Source organism: Malus sylvestris, chromosome 4 (assembly GCF_916048215.2).
Source record: "Malus sylvestris chromosome 4, drMalSylv7.2, whole genome shotgun sequence".
NCBI lineage: Eukaryota > Viridiplantae > Streptophyta > Magnoliopsida > Rosales > Rosaceae > Malus > Malus sylvestris.
The window spans coordinates 1,967,713-1,986,415 of record NC_062263.1 but is presented as its reverse complement, the minus strand read 5'-3'; the positions used below and the strand labels follow the sequence as shown (position 1 = coordinate 1,986,415).

The 18,703-nt window shown below is 41.4% G+C and overlaps 1 protein-coding gene across 1 annotated transcript; it reads left to right on the top strand.

The window, feature by feature from the left end:
- The first annotated feature begins 16,754 nt into the window (after positions 1-16,754).
- On the top strand, positions 16,755-18,488 carry LOC126618733 (phloretin 4'-O-glucosyltransferase-like). Its single transcript, XM_050286877.1, has one exon. It carries the CDS (start codon positions 16,827-16,829, stop codon positions 18,246-18,248), a length of 1,422 nt encoding a protein of 473 aa, XP_050142834.1. The 5' UTR covers positions 16,755-16,826; the 3' UTR covers positions 18,249-18,488.
- Positions 18,489-18,703: the final 215 nt, after the last annotated feature.

The window sequence follows — 18,703 nt, the reverse complement described above, 5'->3', positions numbered from 1 at the left end:
ATGTTGAATTTTAGGTCCTATTACAATATCATTTTTCTTTCGATGCTCTTGTCATTCATTCCAAAAATTTTCTCTTATTGGTCATTTTATTTTGTCATATAAATATCTAATAAATTAATATCATTAATTCTACATGTTCTTCCTAAGTATTTAAAGAAACCTAAAGTATATTCAGCTATGTATTGTAAATCACAAATTTGTAACTACTCTAAATTTCTAATAGCTCTTATTGTTCGTGACTACTTGGGTAAGTTTGTGGCGGCAATGACTATGCAAATTCTTGGAGTGACCTCACCCCTGCACGCAGAGATGGAAGCAGCAAGGGCGGCAGTGTTGTTTGCTCAAAAAATGGGAAGACGATATAGTTGAGTTTAAAGGTGATGCAAGTTTTGTTATTGCGGCTTTGTATTTGGATGAGGTTTCAGATTTTCTCCTTTGGGGCATGTGATAAATGATGCACGACATTTTCTTCGAGCATTCCAATGGATTAAATTCTCTCACGTTCGCAGAGAAGGCAACATGGTGGCTCGTTGGCTGGCGAGATGTGGATTATCTTTGCTTCATCAAGTTTTATGGGTTGAGGAACCCCCTGATGTAATCAGTGATTTACCGGTCGAGGAGAGTAGTTTTATTTAATGTTGGTGCAAGACGCTCTTTTTCTCTCAGACCAGGTTAAAATCCCCGACTAGGTTTTTATCGAGGCCCACTATTGTTTATTAGGAAAATTATCCTTTCATTTTCATTAACTCAATAAGGTTACACCCTGATGCCTTATATACTAGTTACTCACTAGTATTAGATAGCTAACTAATTACACCTTCATCAACTCATCACTCACTAATTACAAAACAACCATAACAACCTTAACTGTTTACAGTTTTACCCTTATTATCCCCCCTCAAACCGAACTGAGGTAGCCGAAGGGAGAGTTTGTCCCGGAGAAGATGGAATCTGTGCTTGGACAGAGCCTTGGTGCATATATCAGCAACCTGATCTTGAGTACACACAAACAAAACTTGAACTTGATGAGCAAGCACTCTTTCCCGAATGTAGTGATAATCAATCTCCACATGCTTGGTTCGAGCATGGAAGATTGGATTTTTAGCCAATGAAATGGCAGAAATGTTGTCACACCAAATCTGAGGGGAAGAAGGAAGAGCAAGACCAACATCAAGTAGAAGCTTACTTATCCGTGTCAGTTCAGCTGCAGTGTTAGCCAAAGATCGATATTCAGCTTCGGTCGATGACCGAGCCACAGTAGGCTGTTTCTTGGCACTCCAGCTTATAAGGGAGTCACCCAAATAGACACAAAACCCCCCAGTAGATCGGCGATCAAGACTGCAACCGGCCCAGTCGGCATCAGAGAAAGCAGTAAGAGTAAGAGGTTTAGGACATTTGGGAAACCATAAGCCAAGAGACAAGGTACCCTTTAGATATCGGAGAATGCGTTTGACGGCCTGAAAATGAGCTTGTCTCGGACAGTGCATAAATTGACAAACCAAATTAACTGCAAAAGATAGATCTGGCCGTGTCCATGTTAAGTATTGCAAACCACCAACCAAAGATCGATATTCCTCAGGGTTATCAAGCAGAGAAGAGTCATGATCCAATTTAGTTGTACTAAGAGGAGTGACACAAGGTTTGGAGCCTTCCATGTGGGCTTTGGAGAGAAGATCAAGAATATACTTGTGTTGAGAGAGAAGGATACCGGATGAAGACCGCTTGACTTCAATACCAAGGAAGTAATGAAGAGGACCAAGATCTTTGACAGGAAATAAAGAACTGAGCTGAGAAATAACATCTTGGCAGAGTTGAGCATTCGGTCCAGTAACAATAATATCATCAACGTAGACCAAAATGAAGATCAAAGGAGGAGCCTTCTTGACAAATAAAGAATGATCATTTGAGGAACCTGAGAAACCCAGAGACTTCAATGCAGTGGTGAGTTTGTCATACCAGGCCCTGGGGGCTTGCTTGAGCCCATACAAAGATTTATGGAGATGACAAACATGATTTAGCTTGGTAGGGTCTTCAAATCCTGGTGGTTGGATCATGAACACAGATTCTGTCAAGGTACCATGCAAAAAAGCATTGCTGACATCAAGTTGATTGAGAAACCAATCAAACTTAGCAGCCAAAGTGAGAAGTAACCGAATAGTAACAGGCTTAGCAACTGGACTAAATGTCTCAGTATAATCAATACCGTGCTGCTGATGGAAGCCTTTTGCAACAAGCCTAGCTTTGTACCTATCAATAGTACCATCCAGTTTTCGTTTGATTCGGAACACCCATTTCGCACCAACCAAGTTCTGAGTGGGAGATGCAGGAACTAGAGACCAAGTTCCAGTTTGAATGAGAGCATTAAATTATTCTTGCATTGCTCGACGCCAATGAGGATGTTTAGAGGCTTGAAGATAGGTAGAAGGTGTATAATCGGGAGAGAGATCAGAAGAGATGGGATACTTGGTTGCCATAAGTGCTTTGGGTTTAAAAATACCCGATTTGGATCTGGTTTGCATGGAATGAGTATTGAGAGGGATTGAGGGTGCAGAAAGAGGAGGGTTAGGTAAGGCAGTAGAAGAGGGGACAGGAAGAGATGGGGATGGAGAGGGTGTTGGAGATAAGAGAGGAGACAAAGAGGAAGAAGGTTGAGATAGAGAAGGAAAAGTTAAAGTGGTGGGAATAGGATTGGATGGTTGCAAAGGAGAAGAACTAGAGCTGGAATGTGATGGCGGAGGATGATCCTGTTGAGCAAAATGAAATGTATCTTCATCAAAAATAACATGCCTTGAAAGATACACTTTGCCAGTGAAAGGATCAAGACATTTATAGCCTTTGTGGTTTAAACTGTACCCCAAAAAAACACATTCCTTGCTCTTGGGATCAAGCTTGGAAGTTGTATAAGGTTTCAACCATGGGAAACATCGGCATCCAAAAATTTTCAGTGAGGTGTAATCTGGAGATCTGTGAAATAATAGTTCCCAAGGTGAGAAGTTGGTGGTTGTTGGCATCCGATTGATGAGATAGATAGTTGTGGCAAAAGCTTCAACCCAATAAGACTGAGGAACCTTGGATGCTGCTAGGAGTGTTCGAGCAGTTTCAACCAAATGCCGGTGCTTGCGCTCAGCACAACCATTTTGCTCAGGTGTGTGGGGGCAGCTTAAATGATGGGAAATGCCTTGTTCTTGAAGAAACCGGATAAACTTGAGACTCAGAAATTCCCCACCAGAATCAAATCGCAAGATAACAATCTTAGTACTGAGTAAAGTTTCCACCAACACTTTGAATTGCACAAATGTATCAAAGACATCAGATTTAGACTTGAGAGGAAAAAACCAAGTATACTTGGTGTAGTCATCAACAAAAATGAGATAATAGCGATATCCATTAACAGAAATGAGTGGTGCAGGACCCCATACATCAGTGTGCAAGAGCTCTAGAGGCCTACTGGATGTACAAGAAACAGAAGCAAAAGACAACTTGGAACTCTTGCCTAGAGCACAACTGGAGCACACAGATTTATTTAAAGCACTGGAAACTGAAATACAAGAATGAGTTGCTAGTTTACGAAGAATGTTGAGAGCAGGATGACCCAATCTATGATGCCAAGTCTGCGGGGAAGCTTTAGCAGAAGCAGCAAATGCCTTTTGATTACCAGCAATAGAAGATGCATGAAATGGATAGAAACCAGCTCTCACAGGACCTTTAAAAAGCGTTTTCTCCGAAGAAAGATCCTTCACAATGAAGTGAAAAGGATACAAATGAATAGAACACCAATTATTAAGAATAAACCGATTTGCGGAAATCAAATCTTGCTTAAGATGAGGAACATGCAAGACAGTGTTAAGATCAAAACAATGAGAACCAGTATTAAGTGTAGAAGAACCAGAATTGAGAATAGGCAAACCTTTGCCATCACCAATATACACTTGCTCAGGTCCAGTGTAAGGCTCAGGATTCTGCAAATTGGTGGAGGAATGAGTCATGTGCGAGCTCGCACCAGAATCAAGAAGCCAAGTAGGAGGGGTAGAGGCATGATAAGCAGCTGGAGAGTTCTTGTTACCAAAATTGGGATTCATGCGCTGAGGACACTCAACAGCTTCATGATCCAATTGGCGACAAATTTGACAGGAAATCTTTCTGTGAGAATTGTTGTACTGAGAACGAGGACCACGATTGTAACGAGGATTACCCTGAAACCCGCGATTGAATCGTTGATTGCCCTGAAAACCTTGATGATTCCGCTGTGAACCACGATTTGTGTAATTACGAGATTGAGAGAAATTGCCACGATTTGGAGTACCATAGGATTGGGAAGAAGAGCCGTTCTAAGTAAAGAATGCTTGCGGACCAAAATCACCAAGAGGTGTGGGAAGAAGACCAGCAGAAACATTAAAAGCTTGAACGGGAGTAGAAGGTGAGGTTTTCTTGCGAGCAGTCAGTTGAAGCTCCTTACTCAAAAGCAGCCCATGAAGTTCATCAATAGTGGTTGAACCCGGGCAAAATTGGATTGCATCAATGAAAGACTCATACTCAGAGGGCAAACCATGTAAAATGACAGAAATCAACTCAGAATCTTCGATTGGAGCGCCTGCATTGGCAAGAGCATCTGCGATTTCTTCAATTTGTTGAAGATAGAGCGCAGCCGTAGAATCACCCTTCGTGATGCTACGAAGACGAGAACGAAGCTCATGAATGTGCGATTGCGAAGTCGTTGCAAGTCGCGATTCCAATTTGGACCAGAGCTCACGGGCCGAATTAACTCCAATAGTGTACGGAATTAGGGCATCCGAGAGAGTAGAATTGATCCAAATCAAGATATTCTGATCATTCTCAAACCAAGTAACATACTGAGGATTGAGAGTAGAAGTTTGAGTACCCGAGGAGTCAAGAAGGTATTTCGGCGGAGCAGACATCGTGCCGTCAATGATTCCGGTGAGATTGTACCGGTGAAGGATGGGAGCGAACAAAGCACTCCAGGTGAGATAGTTCGTCGATGTGAGCTTGATCGGCACCATAGATCCAATATTTTGGATCGTAATCGACGATGTCGTCGAGGAGAGAGAAGAATTAGGACAAGAAGCAGATCCAGAAGAAGGAGATCCAGCCATGGTGATTACTAGGGTTGGAAGAATCGAAGATTAAGAAGCGGGAGATTTCTAAGGTTGAAGATTCGAAGAGGAAGAAGCAGGAAGCAGAAGGAGAGGATCGGCTGTCGTAGGACTTAGGCGAGTGATACCATATTAGGAAAATTATCCTTTCATTTTCATTAACTCAATAAGGTTACACCCTGATGCCTTATATACTAGTTACTCACTAGTATTAGATAGCTAACTAATTACACCTTCATCAACTCATCACTCACTAATTACAAAACAACCATAACAACCTTAACTGTTTACAGTTTTACCCTTATTATTGTTCACCCTACCATCTTATATGTAAGTGTTTCGATTTTATGAATCAATGAGTATCGAACTTTCTCAAAAAAAAAAAATCTATTATGATCTAAAAATTCTTGTTTAATTAATGTAACGAAATCATCTATATTAAAATGTGTTTTAGCTACTTGATGATGTTATGGGTTTTGTACTTTCCAAGCTTGAAAATAATTAAAGACTATGTTTCAAAAAAAAAAATAAAAAAAAAATAATTAAAGACTAAACCATCTAAAGTGTGTTCAAAATAACCTAACATGTCCTAGAAGGTAAGACTGCCATGACGAAGTCATCAGCTGGTCTTTTAAAAAATAAAAATAAAAATCTAACATATTTTGCAATTACTAAATCTAACATTAATGTTGCATGTACACAACATCTTTTCCATCTCTCTATTGTTTTCTCTTAATATTGTGGATCTACATTATCTAAATTTAATATATTTCCTACTACATTATTCTGTTCAATTCTTTCCAAGTATGATATTCTATTTTTTTTAGGTGGTCTCATCATTTTTTCATCCATATAATCTACTCTTCTTTGTTCATTATATTGCTCATTCGTTTGTCTTAAAAATTGTTGGTCTATTCTAGTAGTGTGTCCTGAATTATTTTCTATTCCTGATGTACTATTTTCTGCTGCTGGATTACATGCAATTTTCAATTCTTATAAATTATTGTATTCTTTTTGTTGATGCACAAAACTGGAGGTCTTGGAACAACGTAAATCCGACCGTGAATCTGCAAGAAATGTAAATAACACAAGATGTATCGTGGTTCACCCCAAGATTTGGGCTACGTCCACACTGATATTGTATTTCTGAGGGGGGGAGAGAGAGAGCCTCTGTAATGGATATGAGAGGCTCTAAGAGTGAGAGCTTGAGGGGGTGAGGAGCCTTAGGAATTGGCCTCCCCTAATTGTGAGGGTGATGAGTCCTTTTATAGAATAAGGGCTCCTCACTTATTACATATTTGCTCATTCCTTTATTATATAATTACATTTAAGTCCTCTGAGTATTTGTACGAGATCTAAATATGGAGGCCCTATATATGGTATAAACAGTAGTCCCCCAAGTCTTCAATCAAGAGAGTCTTTTGGCTGGAGACTTGAAATTCAGTCTATGTGTGGGCCGAAGTAACTAGATGGCGTCTGGCACTGATACTCGATATGAGGTGGTGCCCAATCTAAAATGATGCTAAACTAGAAGTAGTACATATTGCGAGGCTGCTCGGCTTGTGGCTTATGTTGCCTTGGTTGGCTCGGCTTGCGGCGTTGAAGGTGAAGGAGTCCCTTTTATAGAATAAGGGCTCGCTCCTCAATACATAAATGATGGGCTAGAGTTGATGCTCGCGGCGATGCGGTTGCTCAGTAGGCGGCGATGCTCTCTAATAATGGTGAGGGAGTCCCTTTTATAGAATAAGGGCTCGCTCCTCAATGCATGAATAATGTGTTAGAGTTGATGCTCTCTAACGATGGTGAGGGAGTCCCTTTTATAGAATAAGGGCTCACTCCTCAATACATAAATAATGGGCTATAGTTGATGCTCGCGGCGAGGCAGTTGCTCAGTAGGCGGCGATGCTCTCTAATGATGGTGAGGGAGTCCCTTTTATAGAATAAGGGCTCGCTCCTCAATACATAAATAATGGGCTAAGTCCCCCAAGTATTTTTCATGAGGCCCAGTTGAGGGCCAATATATGGTACATAATGTAGTCCCCTAAGTCTTCGGTTAATAGAGTCTGTTGGCTGGAGACTTCAAATTGAATCCATGTATGGGCCAAAGTGGCGGTTGTTCGGAGGCAGTATTTGTATACCTTGCATTGAAGCTTTGTAGGTGAAGCTTTGCAAGTAAAGCTTTGAAGCTAGAGCTCTATAAATGAAGCTTTCGAAGCTGGAGCTTTTGTAAATGAAGTTTTTGAAGCTAGAACTCTGTAAATGAAGCTTTTGAAGTTAGAGCTCTGTAAATAAAGCTTTTGAAACTGATTGACATGAGTGATGCTCATAGATGTTGTCATGAGTGATGCTCATGAATGTTAACAAGAGTGATGCTCATGAATGTTGACATGAATGATGGTCATGAATGTTTATGTATGATTGTCATGAGTGATGCTCATGAATGTTTATGTATGAATGACATGAGTAATGCTCATGTATAATTTGGAGTACTGGGCATACTTTTGATCACCTGGTTGGTGGCATGAAGGAGAGTACGGGTTGTACATTTCATCACCTGGTTAGTGGCATAAATGGCTAGTTGCCAAATGATATTAGAGTACGGGTTGTACATTTCATAACCTAGTTGGTGGTAATAGCAGCAGGTTGCCGAATAATTTTGGAGTACTGGGCGTACTTTTGATCACCTGGTTGGAGCTATTTTGGGCTTATGGGCCTTCGCCCTCTACATAACATTCCAGCCCATTTATTTTAGGCTTTGCCCTTTTTTTATTTATTTTTTTATTTTTTTATTTTTTTATTATTACCCTCTGATGGGGTTTATATAGATGTCTCCGAAAGATAAGAAAAATAATTTACATCATTCAGAAATAAGAAAAGTAAATCACATCATTCTGGTAGGGTGTTTATTCCTTGCTTTTGCTTTTCTTTTGCTTTTCTCACACCATTTCTTTCTCTTTTTCTCTTTTCCTTTTGATTTCCACTGCGTTTTTGTCTCTGTCTCTTGGCGAAACTGGAGGGCTAACTCCACTTGCTTTTGACAGTGTGGTCATGGCTTATCACTCCTTTTTTTTTCTTTTCCTTTTTGCTTTTCTGTTGTCCCCCATGTGCTCCCTCCCGTTCAAATGATTCTCCTCGCTGGCCTCCACATGCATGCTCACCTCCCTCACGTGCAGCTTGAAGTCCTGTGACAGATTGGTGGACTGCATCCATTTGGACGGCGCGCCAGTTAAGTGGTCCGAGTACTGACGACGGTGGTGGTGCATTGACGAACTGGATCGCAACATCTGTCTCCCCACCGCATTCATCTTCATCGACTTGAACTCTCAGTACCATCTTTGGTATTATAGTCAATTCCAAACACTGTCACGGCTGGACGCTTGCCTACAGCAACTTGCTACACAAACGGCATGAGATTGTTTAGTATCCCATGGGGATCCTCACCAATAAGGCAATTAGGATGTGCACTGACTCGATTGAAATATCTCAGCAATATGATTTTCTAGTCAGAGTCTGAGCGGTAAATATCTCGAGCAATTTCTTCAATGAAAAGCTTCGTTCGTCCATAAGGATTTGCTGCAGCAAGTGAGAAGTCCTATGTACATGGGACCACCTTCGGCCAACCATAAACACAAGTTTTTTGCATTCATGGGCAACCATGACTTCCAACAGAGTAATTGTCAACCTTAATGCCAAGAAGGACACCGCCTTCCTTAAAAACATCCACGAACGGCTTACCAGCAGCTGTCTTCTGGTAGAGGGTTTCTTTAAAGAAAATGACTCTACTGAGGTATTAGAGGGCACCGGGAGTGGTGAAAAGCAGCTCATGGAAAGCGCGCCTTTTTGTCTAAGTATTCTCAACGCCAATGCTGGAAAGACGCTTGCCAATCGTGCCAGTTGACTCATCAACAGCAAGGATACCATTTCCCGGGGTACCAATGTAGGCAACATTATCAATGAGCTCATCTTATGAAGATGGAAAGATGTTTCTCCAACTTCAACTATGATGTCACTATCAAGTCCAGTTGAGCAAAGCCAAGTTTTGCCATCAAGGAAGAAGACTTCAGATTTGGATCCCAGCTTCACGCACGCCATGTCTGATTTTAGATTTGGATCCCAGCTTTTTAGTCTTAGATTTTAGCTCCAAGCACTCCTGCTTCGACGAATTGGCCTCGTCGGCGGCCTTCGTGACCTGGTCAGCGAGCTGGATTGGTTTCGCCAAGATTTGCTTCACTGTGTCTGCCATAGCTCTCCCTCTCAGGCTCGCGGTTGGACCCAAACGGTCTCCGAGCCTCGAAACCGCTACTGGGCACAGTGGATTGGTGCACATGCAGAGACAGATAACTTGTTTTCTTCTGGAATTTGGACTTTGGGGATGGTTCAGGAATTTGGACAGGTTTGAATCTGTGTGGGTCTTGAAAGCTCTACAAGACAGAGAGATGAGAGATTTGATTCCTTGGTTAAAAAAAAAAAATAGAGATATGGGTTTTTCTGGGTATCTCAGGATTTTTTTAGAGAGAGAGTGTTGTTCTTGGGTTTTTTGTGATTTTTGCAGATTCACGGTGAAGGTGAAAAAAATGAAAGAGAACTGACACAACTTTTCGTATCGATTCCCACAGACGGCGCCAAATGTTGATGCACAAAACCGGAGGTCTTGGAACAACGTAAATCTGACCGTGAATCTGCAAGAAATGTAAATAACACAAGATGTATCGTGATTCAACCCAATGTTTGGGCTACGTCCACACTGATATTGTATTTCTGAGGGGGAGAGAGAGAGCATCTGTAATGGATCTGAGGCTCTGAGAATGAGAGCTTGAGGGGGTGAGGAGCCTTAGGAATTGGCCTCCCCTAATTGTGAGGGTGAGGAGTCATTTTTATAGAATAAGGGCTCCTCAATTATTACATATTTGCCCATTCCTTTATTACATAATTACATTTAAGTCCTCTGAGTATTTGTACGAGATCTAAATACGGATGTCCTAAATATGGTATAAACACTTTTGCTCCTAAAATATGTTCTACCCCTTTGTCTAAAATTAGTTTCTCCATTTCTTCATTGGATATCTTGTGTAGTTCTAAATCATATCTAAGCTATCAATATCTTATATGAGTTTATCTACAATATGATCATAATTTTGCTCAACTAAATTAATATCTAAGTTATCAAAGGCTATATGTATACTTTAATGAATACTTTCAATTTCACTTTCATCATATTCTAAATTTTCTAATTGCTTGTAATTACAATAAACTCCTGGAGGTTGTGGTTGACAAGGTTTACAAGGACAATAATAGGTAGTGTTCATACAAAATTAAACAAGTGTTTGATATCAGTTGTGTTGATGACTTCCGTCCTCAATGTACTTTACTATTATAATTATACTATCAAAATACTAAACTTGGCTCTACACCAAATTTGAAGCAGAGATGTGGTTAAATAGTTATAACAACGAGGCATAAAACCTTGCACATGGAACTCGACATGTTTCAGCATGATGGCTACTCACAAAGCAGGTTTAAGGTCATAAAGTGCTCAGACAAAGTATAATTATCAGTTTAGCAAGATAAGAATATAACTACAATAATGTTTCTCTATTTAGGACTGGAAGTTTAATTAAAAGAAAACACTAAATGGAAGAAAAAAGCTTACTTCGGACTGGAGAATTGTTTGAATATGTTGAAATGAAGGAAAGCTTATTTATTGATATGAAGGAAAGCTTCAACATACAAACTTCAACAAAAGAAAATTCAAAGAACTTAGCGAAGAAGACTTTGGTGTATTTAACACAATACGTTGAAATGAAGGAAGGCTTATTTATTGATATCCCCGATAAGTTACAAATATGTACATATACATGAGTCAAAATAAACAAACAAGAGGGAGCCTTCACAAAGGTTGCTTAGGAGAAATCTCAGCAGTCGGTAGAGCCCCATAAAGAGAAGGCACCGGAAGGGGATCATTCGGAGCCTCAGTACTGGACAGAACCCTAGAAGGAGGAGGCATCAGAGGTTGATCATTTGGAGCTTCATTACGCGGTACAGCCCCAAAAGACGAAGGCAATAAATGCCTTTGGAACAAACCCACAAATCTCTGATGATCAAGTAAAACATGACCATCAGATTCCTTCATCTGGTCAAGCTTCCTCTTCATGTTGGTAGCATAGTCATGTGCGAGCTGATGCAACTGTTTATTCTCATGCTTGAGCCCTCTAATCTCCTGTTTGAGAGTCATCACTTTAGTCGCCAATGATTCAACTTGGCGGGTTCGAGCAAATAGGCGTTGGGCCATATTAGACACAGAACCTGCACACTGAACACTGAGAGCCAGAGAATCCTTAACAACTAACTCATCAGACCGTTTGGAAAGTAGTCTGTTATCTTTGGGAGTGAGAAGGTTCCTGGCCACCACCGCATCGGTCATATCATTCTTCATCACGGAATCCCCAACGGTAAGAGGACCAGTAGGGGAGACGAAGGATGGGGGCTATATGTTGTCTGGAGAAGGCGGGGCTGCCTCTTCAACAAGGTTCAAGTCAAAACGACGGTCGGAGGGGCCAGACATTTTCAAAGGTGTTGAAGAGAGAAGAGGTCGGACAAATCAAGATCTTAGAAGTGTAAGAATGGAGCTTCTATTGGTGGAGATTCAAGTGTGCTTTGGAACTTAATGCCAACCCCTATAAAAAATCTGCACTCGACGGAGCTTCAGAAATCGAAGAGGCGCCTGCTCAGAAATCCAAGAGGCGTTTGCTTTCTCAAAAGCTGGGCTGCTCAGAGACCACGAGGGTCGATCTTAGAAATCGAAGAGGCGTTTGCTTTCTCAAAAGCTAGGCTGCTCAAAGACCACGAAGGCCGATCTCAGAAATCGAAGAGGCGCTTGCTTTCTCAAAAGTTGGGCTGCTCAGAGACCACGAGGGTCGATCTCAGAAATCGAAGAGACACCTACTTTTCCAGCCTTGTCAGCACTTGTCACACTCACACTTAGCTTTGCGGAAATTATGGGCATTCTGTCGAAGACTTCTGGTGAAGTAGAAAGCACATGAATCTTACTGTTCAATCACCCACTTCCCACACGCAACAGTAGCTCATGGGTACCACAGATAACTTTGCCAAAGTTCTCTGCCAAAGTTGAGACACGTGAAGCTTGCAGCTCCCACTACATCGCTCTGACCAAGAAGGGTAAAATAATAGCAAAGAAACAGCACTAACAAAGTTTAGACACATACATTTTGAAGGTCTAGCTACCATATTATTACCCACAAGGGTAAAGGAAGAGTACCACTGCTGGATAATTGGAAAGTCCCTGTGTGTCAACCTCTGTGCTTCGTGGCAAGGTAGACTAGCAAACATGCCCAACCTTTACTCATATTCGAGAAAACACTCCCAACAAGATTGCTTGCTCTAAAATCGAAGAGGCACCACCCTCCGAATCTCGAGAGCCAGACTTCCAACATGACTACTTTCTCAAAAATCGAAGAGAGGGTAAAGGAACAGTACCATTGCTGGATAATTGGAAAGTCCCTGTGTGTAAACCTCTGTGCTTCGTGGCAAGGCAGACTAGCAAACATGCCCAACCTTTACTCACATCCGAGAAAACACTCCCAACAAGATTGCTTGCTCCAAAATCGAAGAGGCACCGCCCTCCGAATCTCGAGAGCCAGACTCCCAACATGATTACTTTTTCAAAAATCGAAGAGACACCGCTCTCCGAATCTCGAGAGCCAGACCCCCAGCATGATTGCTTTCTCAAAAATCGAAGATGCATCGTTCTCCGAATCTCGAGAGCCAGATCCCCGATAGGATTGCTTGTTCGAAAACCGAAGAGGCACCACTTTCCCAACTTCAAGAGCCGGACCACTTTTTCAAAGTGCTCTGACAGAGTTAAAACATGTGAAGCTGGCAGCTCCCACTACCGTGCTATGACCAAGCAGGGTAAAGGAATAGCATTACTACTTGTTGTTAGGGAGACTCCTATATATGTCGACCTCCATCCCCAACAGACAGGTAGACCTGCAAAATGCTCAACCCTTCCTCATATCTGAGAGGGCACTCCCAACGAAGCCTTTCGAAATATTCAGCTTTCTTTCCCCCCAATAATACCTTTGCAAACAAGCTATACTAGAGCAAGAATATCTCATATCATCAGGGTTAAAAGCAAGAGTATCCCATATCATGCTTTTTCCCTGTCTTTTCCTTTGGCATTGTTCTTACCTGTAAGACAAGGAGAAATAGATCAATCAGTCAGCACTTGGAATCAAGCTTCCAACCAGGAATTGACTGCCTGGAACCCCTTACCTGATTACTTACCTGGCATTGCTCTCGAGTACTCATCTTCAACATCTTATGCTTCCAGGGAAGATACCACATCTGCCTGAGGAGCAGATAGGGCAAGTGAGAAGGATACAAGGAAGCATGTGGAGACAAGTGTAACAGCACACGTGCCGATACATCCACTACTCTGTCAAAAGCAAAAGTATCCCATATCAGCAGGGTCGAACGTACTCTAGATTTGATGGACTTGTTTTGACCCTCAAATTCTTCAGTCGGCCTTATATTCTGGAGGAAACTAGAAAACCCTCCAGCTCAGTTCAAGAATAAGCCTGTGGAAAGTTACTTCTTCAAAAGCAAAAGTATCCCATATCATCTCTTCTCATTTTTCTTCTCTTTATCCTTCATGCTGCCTGCAAGATAGGGAGAATGTGAACAATCAGCCGGAGCTCTGATTGCTTACCTTGTCTGTCACCTCTTTCAGCAGATCCCCTAGCTCGGCGACTTGGGGGACTCCTACTACATGGTTTGTATCGCGCTTGACCAAGCCTGAAACTACAAGTAAGCTTCAAGTGAAATTGATACATTACCTTGTGCATCTCCACCAGTTAAAGATACCACCCCTGGATGGAAGAAGAGTACTTCCAGAGAAGATGCCACATCTATCTATGAAACAGATAAGGCAAGTCAAGACGATACCACACTCCGATATTTAGAAGTTTTGTGATTACGAGATCATTCTCCCACAATATTTCCTAATGTCATTTGTACTAAATCATTTGTACTCACTAAAGGAGAGCTTGAACCTATGTACTTGTGTAAACCCTTCATAATTAATGAGAACTCCTCTATTCCGTGGACGTAGCCAATCTGGGTGAACCACGTACATCTTGTGTTTGCTTTCCTATCTCTATCCATTTATATACTTATCCACACTAATGACCGGAGCAATCTAGCGAAGATCACAAAAAGCGACCATTTTCGCTACCTAGGATCTATCTTGCAAGAGAACGGAGAATTAGATGGAGATCTTAACCATAGAATACAAGCTGGATGGATGAAGTGTAAGAGTGTATTCGGCGTGTTGTGTGACCGTCGTAGGCCACTGAAGCTCAAGGGAAAATTTTATAGGACGACAATAAGGCCAGCGATGTTGTATGGCACAGAATGTTGGGCGGTGAAGCATCAACACGTACACAAAATGGGTGTAGCGGAGATGAGGATGCTTCGTGGGATGTGTGGGCACACGAGAAAGGATAAGATTGGGAATGAGGATATCCGAGGTAAAGTAGGAGTAGTCGAAATTGAAGGAAAGATGAGAGAAAATCGGTTCCGGTGATTTGGACATGTGCAAAGAAGGCCTACTGATGCTCCGATTCGAAGATGTGACTACGGGACAGAGGTTCAGGGCCGAAGGGGTAGAGGAAGACCTAAGAAAACTTTGGAAGAGACTCTAAGAAAAGACTTAGAGTACTTGGATCTAACGGAGGACATGACACAAAACCGAGCACAATGGCGTTCTAGGATTCATATAGCCGACCCCACTTAGTGGGAAAAGGCTTTGTTGTTGTTGTTGTTGTTGTTGTTGTTGCTCTTTTATTGATATACAAAGTGTGATTACAAAGGATACAAGTTTACAAGGATGAAGGGTTACATGGAGAAGGCTTTGGATGCTCTATGCTTGAGTGTTTTCAGATGTGTGTCAAAAATGCTTTTAAAAAAGGCTTACTTATACACATAAATTGGTCCACTAAGTTACAAAAATGCTTTTCAAAAAGTTATACAATTATTTATAACTGTTTTTGAAAGTGACCGATAAAGTTACTGTTTCTAAATCTGTCTTACAATTTTTGAAAGTGTAGGTGTCATTGTTTCTGATTCTTTATCTTTTTTCCCTCCCTTTGTGGCTGTTCTTTTTCCTTCTTTTGTTGTTGTCTTTACTTTGTCATCTTCTATCCTTTAGCATTTGTTTTCATGAGGACCATGTGAACTTGCTGCATGCATGCCTTTTCGAATTGTCTCTTTGGAGCACTTGCTTTGTCATGTTTTCCTTATGCTCATTTTGGGTATTATAAAATTATTTTGTCTTGAAGATTAAACATGAAGTTTTGAGGACTTTTTATCAGTTTTTTTTTTTTTTTTTTTTTTTTTAACGCTTCATATCAGCTTAGGAGAAGCGTATGTGAGTTCCCCTTCTTTCGGCTTAGGACTCATTGTCCTAAAAACCATCCTAGGTGCTTGACGGTGGAGGACCGATGAGATTTAGATAAAAAATTAGAGTAAAATCGGGTAGGGGCTAGCCGCTCTAGACGGACTAGGCGGCCTAAGCGATTCAGGGTTTAAGGTGCCATCATTTTTATAATTAAAAAAAAAAACCCATACTATATCTCTTTCTGTTTCACGTTTTTCATCACAGTATTAATACTTAAAAGTCGTCAGATCAAACGGCACGAATTTGATTTTCGTGTGTTTTTAAATTAATAAAAAATTATGATGACTGATACTTATAAATAGTGCCACAAATTTTGTGCTCAAATTTTAATAGGCACAATTATACTTTGTTATGGACACAAATTAATGTTTCTTTTTGTTAAAGGGCACATTTGAGATGGTTTTGTGTTCAATGCAATTCAAAAAGCACAAATACATATTTGTGTTGAATGACAATGCAAAGGGCACAAGTCATTTGTGTTCTTAGCCTATTTTTCTTGTAGTGATTTCTACTGCGCTCTCTCTCTTCTTGACAGATCGCAGCGAAACGAATAACCGCCGAGGCTCCGACGAACCCGCCTAGACCACCACCTACCACCGCCTAGACTACCTAGATAGCGCCTAGGCGGCCGACTAACTTCTACTCGATTTTATAAACGCCTTGGCATAAATCACGGCGGCACACCACTGCCTAGCGCCTAGGCGGCCGCTTAGGCTGATTTTGAGAACACTGGAAAATACATACATTAATTAATACTTAAGTAATAATTCAGTAATTAATAATCACGTCGTCAATATGATTTAAATATAGAGCAATACTAGAGATATCAAAATTTTAAACCAAACCTTGTAACCATAAGACATGATTGTTGATGATTGGATTATTACTTAATTATGATTATCGTGTTTATTTGCTCTAGGTGTATGATTTGCAAATTTTATTTAAAAAGTTGATCTACTTAGCATTCATTACTCTTAAGTAGATGATCTCTTTAACATTAACCACGATATTATTCATGGATCGACAAGACCACAAATCACAAGTATCCTTCTCATATTGGCTTTGTCTCCCCAGGGTCTTCAATTCGTCACCACAATCGTCACATTTCTACACCAACCCTCTATTTAAGCCTTGACATCCTCTCTCACCACAATCCCCACCTTGAATGTATATTCTCCCCACAAGAATTTCAACAACTCCACGCTCCACCACGCACCTCCGCAATCGCATTCGCCGTCATGGTGCAGCACCGCTTTCTACTTGTCACATATCCGGCTCAAGGCCAGATCAACCCTTCCCTCCAACTCGTCAAGCGCCTTATCAACACTACTGGTGCGCATGTCACCTACGTTACCAGTCTCTCCGCCCGTCACTGCCTAGACAATGGCTCAATTCCAGATGGATTGACCTACGCGCTCTTCTCTGATGGGTATGACGACGGGTTTAAGCCCGGCGACAGCATCGACAACTATTTGTCCAAGCTGCGGCGCCGCGGAGCACAAGCCATCACCGACCTTGTAGTCTCAAGTGCAAACGAGGGTCACCCTTACACATGCCTAGTCTACGCATCATTTCTCCCTTGGGTGGCAGAAGTGGCGCATGAACTTCACCTCCCAAACGTGCTGTTTTGGATTCAACCAGCCACGGTTTTCGACATCCACTACTATTATTTTAACGGCTACAAAGATCTCATCTTAGATAATACTAATTCTGGTACGAACAATGTCCCATGTTCGATAGAATTACCAGGTTTACCATTAGCTCTCACAAGCCGAGACCTTCCCTCCTTCATGGTCGATACAAATCTGTACAATTTCGTCCTCTCATTGTTTCAAGAACAGATGGATCTGCTGGAGAGAGAAACCAACCAGACCATTCTAGTGAACACGTTCGATGCACTAGAGCCGGAAGCCTTAGAAGCAATTGACAAGTACAATTTGATTGGAGTCGGGCCATTGATTCCGTCCGCTTTCTGGGACAGCAAGGATCCACTGGATAAGTCATTTGGAGGCGATCTTTTCCAAAAATCAAAGGACTCTTCGTACCTCGAGTGGCTGAACATGAAGCCGGAAGGGTCGGTGATTTATGTTTCCTTCGGAAGCATTTGTGTGTTGGAAAAGGACCAAACGGAGGAAATCGCAAAAGGGTTGTTGGATTGCGGCCGTCCGTTCTTGTGGGTTATTAGAGATCAAGTCAATAAGAAGGGAGAAGATAATGAGGCGAAGGAAGAAGAAGAGATGTTGAGTTGCAGAGAGGAATTGGAAGAGCTAGGGAGGATAGTGCCGTGGTGTGGTCAAGTGGAGGTTCTGTCAAGTCCTTCGTTGGGTTGCTTTGTGACACATTGTGGGTGGAATTCAAGCTTGGAGAGCTTGGTTTCGGGAGTGCCTATGGTGGCGTTTCCTCGGTGGATGGACCAAGGGACGAATGCCAAGTTGATAGAGGACAGTTGGAAGACAGGAGTGAGGGTGACACCAAATGAGGAGGGGACTGTTATGGGTGAGGAGCTCAAGAGGTGTTTGGAGTTGGTCATGGAAAGTGGTGAGATTGGTGAAGAGATGAGAAGGAATGCTAAGAAATGGAAAGATTTGGCAAGAGAGGCTGTGAGTGAAGGGGGGTCTTCGGAAAAGAATCTCAAGGCTTTCTTGGATCAGATATATTGATGTTTTCTTAAACAAATGGTCGACTTTTGTAATTGTAATGTCTATTGCATGGACAAATATTTTTTTATTTTACTTTTAAAATGTGTATGATGGAGGATTTTAGAACATTCTTTGGAAGATTTTAGAGAAGAAAAGAGTACGAGTAGCATATATTCAAGCTATAAAGGATTTGTATGATCGAGCAAGGATTGCGTAAGAACTCATGAAGGACAAACTTAAAGCTTTCTCATAATTGTTGGGTTACATCAAGGCTCATGTTTAAGTCCTTACCTTTTTGCATTGGTAATTGATGAGTTAACGGGACATATTCAAGGTGATATTCCTTGGTGTATGTTTTTCACAGATAATATAGTGTTGATAGATGAAACTCAGGAAGGAGTAAATGCAAAGCTTAACCTTTGGAGAGAAGTGTTGGAATCTGTCTTCGCCTAAGTCAGTCAAAGATAGAGTATATG

Excerpts from the sequence above, each read along its gene's own strand:
- LOC126618733 (XM_050286877.1), top strand. The coding sequence starts at position 16,827 with ATGGTGCAGCACCGCTTTCTACTTGTCACATATCCGGCTCAAGGCCAG.